Raw genomic sequence first — 7,178 nt, forward strand, 5'->3', positions numbered from 1 at the left:
TTTTGCCTGTAGGTATTATCTGTGTGAGGGTGTCAGAAGCCCTGGAATTGGAGTTACAGAAGTTGTGGACCACCAGGTGGGTGCTGGGAACTGAGCCTGGGTCCTCTGGAAGAGCAGCCAGTGTTCTTAACCATTGAGCTATCTCTCCAGTCCCTGGTTCTCTTCTATGTATAACTCAGGCAGCATAGCATGGCTGGTAGCAGGTGTCTTTACTTGCTGGGCATCTCTCTCTATTACACATACTGTCTTTCGTGTTTTCCTCCCCTCAGTTCAGCAGCGTAGAGTAGCTGGGATTATAGGCATGGGCAACAGAACTCCCTAATTTTAAAACATTCTTTTTCGGTGACTGAGCATGATCTAGCACCCATCTCCAATCTCACATGTGACCACCCTGAGTGATCAACCAGATAGGAGAGCCAATACGTAACTGGAGATATAACAGCCCAGTATCACTTCCTGTACTAAGTTTGCTCCCCCCATTACATTAGCCTTAGCCGGGGCCATTGGCCTTAGTAACCCTTGAGTGTTTTAAAACCTTCTGATCATGTATAGAGGCAGAGAAAGGATTAATACCCTTCCCATGTTATTTTTACTATTACTTTTTAAGGTAAGGCCTCAGGTTGGCCTGGAGTTCACTACGTGGCTGAGGCTGACCTCTACCTCTTGATCCCCAGGTCCCATTCCCTTCCAAGTGCTAGGATTAGAGCAAGGCTACCACATCTATCTTTGCCTAGCACTTCTGAAGCCTGGAAAGCTGAAAGCACTGGCCCTCAAGATGTGTTGGAGCAGAAAGACATAAACTGCCATCAACAGCTTGGAGAGGCAACACCACCTGTCCTGCTGTTTGAATAAGGGCATCTGTTAACTACACAACATCCCATATCCCCGTATCTCAGTACATACACACCCTCCTTAGTACCTGCCCCCCTGAATGACCCTAAGAGCCCTGGTTACCAAGGCAACCTGGGAATAGCACATGAAGACAGAGACTAGAAACAGACAGGGCTATTTTTAAACTAGACTAGGTGGCTCCATTTCTTTTATCCCAGAAAGTGCCTTCCCCAAACCAAAGCCCCATCTGGCCATTTGAGATCTTTACCCTGTGTCCCGACTTACCCAGGCTACCTGGGGTAGGGCTTTACCCTTTTGTTGGCATGAGATCTACTTTCTGCTCCAATCTTCCCAACAGCCATCAAAGAAATTTTCACTTCTTTTGTTAAAAAATAACGTTCTTTTATTTCTTTGGAAAGTAGTGGGCACTGCCCTACAGATTTCCAGGCCAAGCGAGGTAAGTGAATGTTCCCCTACTCTGGGTTGGAGTACTATGGTCCCAGCCTTCCCAGGGGCCCAGGAGTGTTTTTGGGCCCTGAACTATCTGAAGGCTCATATGAGGTCTTTGCTCCTGACCACTGACTTTCACTTTCTCCATCTTTCCTGGCTCTCTGTCTGGGTGGGGAATTTCTCTCTCCCACACCAGTGCTGGAATCTGTGCTGTTCACAATGAAAACAAGACCAGGGATACCCCCAACTTCCTATGAGAAAAGACGGTCCCTCGGTCCTTTCTCTCTGCTGGCTCCAGTCTCCACTCCTGTGCAAGCCTGTTTGAGTTGAGGCCTGAAGGAGAGACCCCTCTCAAGAGTGGGGAGAACACACCAGCACAACCCTGCCTCAGGAGATGCTCCTACCAAGTATATTCCTTGTAGTCTCTTGTCCTAGTTTCTGAGTGGCCCTTCGGACAGAGCCTGGGAGGGCTATGCAAGTGGGGAAGGGCCCCGTGACCCCAGCCCTCGGATGCTGTAACAGGGAGTAGAGTATCCATTAGTCCTGTCAGTGTGGCATGGCTGTGATGCGCATGCTCTGGGAAGCAATGGGGTAAGTCACCATAGGAGTAGTGGTGTGGCTCATTGTGATTCCTGCTAAGGGCTGGGCCATGGACACAGCCACAGGAGCCACAGGAGCCACAGACACAGCTACAGGGGCCATGGAAACAGGCGGGGGTGCCATCCCCTGGGCGATGGTCTGAGCCAGAGCGGCTGACAGCGGCGTGATCTCGGGGTTCAGGTGTGGAGGTGGGGGCGGCGGAGCGGCAGGAGGTGCAGCATTAGTCGGGGGAGCAGCCGGTGCTCCTGCGGGAGCAACAAGTTCTTGCTGGGACACAGGCCGAGGCTGTAGAGCCTGGCTGCTCAGAGTGGTGTGAGTCTGGGCGATGCCATGATTAAAAGTGGCCACCGTGCCCACAGTGGGGGCCAGGGTCTGCTCAGTCGCGGGTGCAGTGGAGCTCAGAGTCATCACCTTGGCCTGATTCCGGAACTGGGCATTCTGCTCCAGAAGTACCTCGTTGGTGGCCAGCAGGTTGCTGACCTGCTTCTTCAGCTCCTCCACGCGTTTCCTGAGCAGGGCATTCTCCTCCTCTAGCAGTCTGCACTCAACCCCACGGAGCGGAGCCAAGTTACATTCGTAGGACTCGAAATGGGGGCCGTCAGGAGGGCAGCAGCCACCTCTCCGGCGCTTAGGGCCTGGTTCGTGGTCCTCAAAGCCCCTTTCCGGAAGGTCGTAGATGTCATAGAGATCATGACGGCGTCCTGGGGGAGCAGAGCCTGTGGAGCCTCCACCTCCAGTGCCTCCTCCACCGCGAGCATCAAACTCAAAATCCCTTTGCAAGTGACGAAACTTGCACTTGGCTCCTCTCTGACAGTCACCTTTGAGGAAGTCGCGGCAGATGGGGACCTCCTCCTTACCATTGGGTAGGTCGGCGGGTGAGAGACCCAGCCCAGCGGCCACTTTCTGCCTCAGCCGGGGAGGCAGCTCTCCTGTCTTCTTATAGCCATCCTCATCCTCCTTGGAGCCGTGGATGAAACGGCAGTTGGGGCGGCTACACTCCTTGTTTTGGAAGTCATGGCAGAAGATAAATTCATTTTTGCTTACCCCCAAATTGGATACCTCACTCATGTCTGGGTGGCGGTATCGACATCGCTTGCCTCGCTTGCAGACGTTCCTCAGGAAGTCTCTACAAATGGCATCTGAGGTGGCTCCCCCGCTGCCTGTCCCTGCCCCACTGGCCTCCTCACTGCCACCACCTCCAGGGCCTCCACCGCTGCTGCCAGTGCCATTGGCATAGCTGTCCCGGTCAGGCATCCTGGTCCCCCCCAACTCAGGGTCTTCTTCCTTTTCTTGCCACTCTTGGCGACTGTTAAAAAAAGAGAACTATGTCAGAGAGCGGTCCTCCGGAAAGCTCTCTCCGACCATACAGTGGGCAGGCCTCTGGGGCAATGGCTTTGGGAGATGGAGAATCCAAGGAGAATTCTAGCTGGCCCGGCTGACTTGCCAGAAGTCCCGCCCAGGCCCTTGTGCACCTGGTCTTGTTTGGAGTGATTCACACTTGCCTGGCTAACACAGGAGGGAGAGAGCTGGGATGAAGCCACTTCATCTTACTAATGATGATTAGCCAAGGAGGGGGAGGGGAGGAGAGTGTTAGATTTTTACCTTCTCTCATTTAAGTTGTGAGGGAGAAACTAAAACAGGTGTTGGTGTGTGAACAGACTGAGACTGGAAAGAGTGCTCTAACACGGGCTGTTTAGCTTTGAGAACTCGTGGAAGAAGGAACACCAGAAACAGAACTTCCCTTAATCCCTCTTCTACGTGAACTCAGCTCAAGTCTCCATGTATTTTAGAAATTCCTGGTAAAAAAAAAAAAAAAACAAACTGGTGTCACTAGCTACAGGGTAACCCTTAAACCTGTCCATTTCCCAGTGTGGTCCACACACAAACACCCTCATGTCAGGGAAAGACGTTCTGAGCTGAACTTTCTACTTTTAGATTCCCCAGGACGAACTGTGCGAAGGACAAGGTGGGAAGGAGTTACTTTCATAGGAATGGTGACCTTTCCTCCCCCACTCCCCACCCCACTCCATGAAAATCCCACTGATAGCAAACCATAGCACTCCTTACCCCATAAAAATCCTCTTTATTTATAGACTCTATAAAAGCTTTTTAAGTCTCCTGTTTCTCAGGAGAGCTCTGGAATGTCAGTCCACTGCCCTAATTCTAGCCCTCCCTTCTCTCTAACCCTGAGTAAGACTGGGAGTCCCTGCTACCACGTGTCTAATCTTTTAAATGTTCCCTGAATAGGACTCAGGCTCCCCCTACTGTTCAAATAAGAGAAGTTCCTGTTCCATTCCGTTTGGGAATAAAGATACCTTTCTTGATTTCTTTGACCTATCCCATTCACACCCCGTTTCCTTGACTTCGCTAGAATGACTAACCAGATTAGAAGTCAGAGATGCACAGGAATACACAAGATGGGAAAAAGAGCCCCAGAATATAAGAAACAACTGGTAAGAAACAAGCCCTTAAAAGATCATAAATGACGATCAGGTGAAGACTAAATGCCTTCAAAGCCTGACCAATGTTTCAAGTCCCACTAGAAGCAGATAACTGGATATGATAGCCTTCCTCACCCCAATATCCCAGAATTAATACCTGAGGTAGCTCAGGTGAAGTCCGGGGCTCCCGTGAGTCTCCACCTCCACATCACTGCTGGGTTCTGAACAAGAAACAAAAAAACGGAGATTTGAGTAGAACAAGGGAAAAAAGGTGAAAGGGATATGATGTGGTTTTCATACATTGGAATGAATTCTGACAAAAAGCTAAGAGCTTTGTGGCTTTTAGGCTCCCTTAAGAGGTCAAAGTGCACTTCACCTATCACAGGGAGAAGTCCCTATTAAGAAGGATAAGGGTTAGAACCGACCAATTAAAAATTGGGAAGCTGAACTGAAAAACAAAACAGTTCCTGGTGACGGAAGGTTAGCGGAACTTTACCTCAAGATGAGAAGGATATGGGGTTCAGAATCCGATCTAGGGTTGGAGTTCGGAACGCCAAACCTGAAAGCTGGACAAGGGCAACAACTGACTAGTGTCAGTGGGAAGGCGAGACTAGACTCGGGGGCGGTGATTACGACCATCCCCCAACACCCTAGAGTTGACGAAAAGTCCTACGAGTTTCCCTGGAAGCCTTCTGGCTTGGCCGGCTCCGCGATGCGGTGCCAGCACTCAGCCGTGGACCAGGTGACTGGGACACTGAGGAAGCGAAAAGTGAAAGGGGAGGGGGGCTCGGGGTGACATCAGGCGGAGGGGATGGGCAGGGCTGTGACGTCACGGGGCTGGCGTTTGCTCGGGAAGCGAGGTCAGTGAGAAAAGGGGCTCTGTCCTGGATAACGAGGAAGAGCCAGGTCGGTTCCGGGGGGATTGGGGAAGGCTCGTGTGGCCCGGCAGAGCCCAGCCGCTGGGCCATCCCCGACTCCTCCCCTCCGGGCGCGGCCTCCACCTAAGTCTCCCGCCTCCCTCACCTGCCGCCGCCGCCGTAGTTGCTGCTGCCGCCTGCCGGTCCTCTAGCTTCGACAAAGAGCCGCCCACCCTACGGTTCTTCCGCTTCCTGCGGAAGAAAGAGACGCTCTAGCCACCAGACCCGGAAACACACTCTATGGTCCAACTTGCGTGCTTCTAGCAGCAGGAAGCTCCCAGCAAGCCTTGCGCATCACCATAGTAACAGGACTCCGACGGACCCGGAACTTCGCACAGCGTCAGGTTCTACGCAGTGATACCCCCAAAACGTAGGAGTGGCGCTGTGAACGCACCAACTCTGTAACTTAACCTCGGACGCACACTCACTCAACCGGCTCCAGCCAGATCAAACACCCAGATTATGTCGCCTATACAGAACCACACTCGAGTCCCCACCCCAAGGAGCCGCAAAAAACACGTAACAGCAGTTTGATTCTTCAGCTGACTGCAAGAGGGTTTATTGTACACGAGCTACACTTGGCCACAAGAGAACAGAGATAGTCCAGAGTGCCGGGGGTCCAGGGCAGAGGGACTGTTTTGGTTGTAAGAAAGGCGGTCATTTCTCCAGGCGATCGCGGCGAGGTGATGTTCCAGGTCTACTGAGACTCATTACCGATGGCAGCACACAGTCCGATAGCTTGTCCCGGCCCTCAGCATCCCTCACTTCTGCTCCTGCAGGCGTCGTGGGTGCACGGGCTGGCTTACTTGGACCTCTGCCTCATCTTTCTTCTCTTGCGCTTCAGCCTGGAATGGAAGGCACACAAAACTGAGTTTTACTCTTTTCCTCTGCACATCTATCAATCTACGTACATTTAGTGCACGAGTACAAGAGACGATGAGATTAACAAGCACCAGCTCTGCTGTACTGGGCGTCGAATCCTGCCTCCTCCCCGCCAGACATTTTCTTCCAATCACAACCAAACATCCCACACCGAACTTGGCCCCACTGCTCCATGGTAGTCTAGATAAATTAAACGTACCTGCGCATTCTCTTCTTCCGCCACTAAAAAACCCGATCATGTAAGGAGACAAAAAAGCATGTTAGCGACAGGCTTGGGCAAGGCCATGAAACTGCTCAGAACACAGGGTTTGACAAAGGACACCGGCTCAGTTTTAGACCCGAATCCCTCATTTTCCCACCCCATCTTTTCTCCAGCAAGGTTTTTAAGCCTCTCCCCGACTGCGAACACCCGAAGCAAACCGTCTGGAAGCCCGCAGAGGAACCATGGCGGGGACTCACTGCCCGATTCACCACCTAAGAGCCGCTCACCTTCGCTCTCATGGCGTAGGAGTCTCTAGAAATAAAGAGGGAAAAATGCCGTTAGCCCGCTGTGATGATAGCGAATGTGGAGGTCGGATGTTAACGGATTGCACTGGAAACCCGAACGCCAGAAAACAACGCGACTAACCAAGGAAGATGGCGCTAAGACCGAGAGGGCGGGGAGGGCGGCCTACTGCTATTTAATGGCGTGCTCGGTGTCGTCACTTCCGAGCCGCCCCTTGTGTCTTCCCTTAGGGCGGGGCTGCTCGAGACAGTGACTTCCGGCTGCCTTACTAGAGTGCGTGTTATCAAGCCCCACCTTTCCGTCTATTTTAAGGATATTGTATTATTTCAGCACCAGCACCTGTTTCCAGTATGGGACTGAGAAAAAGTAGGCGGGAAAAAAAAAAAAAAAAACCCACTCTGTCTTCTCCCTCGTTGCTTCATGGGAGTTGTAGTTTCTTGGTAAACACCTCCATTTACTACTATTAATAGGTGTGGCTTGTAGTAAAAATTACTAGTTTTGCCCTGGCTTGATGACGCACGCCTTTATTACCAACTCCTGGGAGGCAGATGG

General features: G+C 51.9%; 2 protein-coding genes across 5 annotated transcripts; both read right to left on the minus strand.

The window, feature by feature from the left end:
• Positions 1 to 1,211: 1,211 nt before the first annotated feature.
• Positions 1,212 to 5,697, minus strand: Zc3h10 (zinc finger CCCH-type containing 10). 4 transcript variants are annotated; one of them, XM_021174379.2, is made up of 4 exons: positions 5,346 to 5,697; positions 4,480 to 4,543; positions 3,484 to 3,677; positions 1,212 to 3,187 (listed from the first exon to the last, which is right to left on the minus strand). In XM_021174379.2, the coding sequence occupies exon 4, from the start codon at positions 3,133 to 3,135 to the stop codon at positions 1,828 to 1,830; it is 1,308 nt and encodes a 435-aa protein (XP_021030038.1). In that variant the 5' UTR covers positions 3,136 to 3,187; positions 3,484 to 3,677; positions 4,480 to 4,543; positions 5,346 to 5,697; the 3' UTR covers positions 1,212 to 1,827. The 4 variants fall into 4 exon arrangements, with proteins under 4 accessions (XP_021030038.1, XP_021030040.1, XP_021030039.1 ...); XM_021174381.2 differs by lacking the exon at positions 5,346 to 5,697 and adding an exon at positions 4,819 to 5,334; XM_021174380.2 differs by lacking the exon at positions 3,484 to 3,677.
• Positions 5,698 to 5,768: 71 nt separating this feature from the next.
• Rpl41 (ribosomal protein L41) lies at positions 5,769 to 6,825 on the minus strand. The gene is made up of 4 exons (XM_021174382.1): positions 6,750 to 6,825; positions 6,611 to 6,635; positions 6,321 to 6,343; positions 5,769 to 6,084 (listed from the first exon to the last, which is right to left on the minus strand). Exons 2-4 carry the CDS (start codon positions 6,620 to 6,622, stop codon positions 6,042 to 6,044), a joined length of 78 nt encoding a protein of 25 aa, XP_021030041.1. The 5' UTR covers positions 6,623 to 6,635; positions 6,750 to 6,825; the 3' UTR covers positions 5,769 to 6,041.
• Between the last annotated feature and the right edge of the window lie 353 nt (positions 6,826 to 7,178).

This window comes from Mus caroli, chromosome 10 (assembly GCF_900094665.2).
Source record: "Mus caroli chromosome 10, CAROLI_EIJ_v1.1, whole genome shotgun sequence".
In the NCBI taxonomy this organism is placed as follows: domain Eukaryota; kingdom Metazoa; phylum Chordata; class Mammalia; order Rodentia; family Muridae; genus Mus; species Mus caroli.

Excerpts from the sequence above, each read along its gene's own strand:
- Zc3h10 (XM_021174380.2), bottom strand. The coding sequence starts at position 3,135 with ATGCCTGACCGGGACAGCTATGCCAATGGCACTGGCAGCAGCGGTGGA.
- Rpl41 (XM_021174382.1), bottom strand. Across the intron at positions 6,085-6,320 it reads CGGAAGAAGAGAATGCGCAG|GCTGAAGCGCAAGAGAAGAA; the intron begins GTACGTTTAATT and ends CTTCCATTCCAG.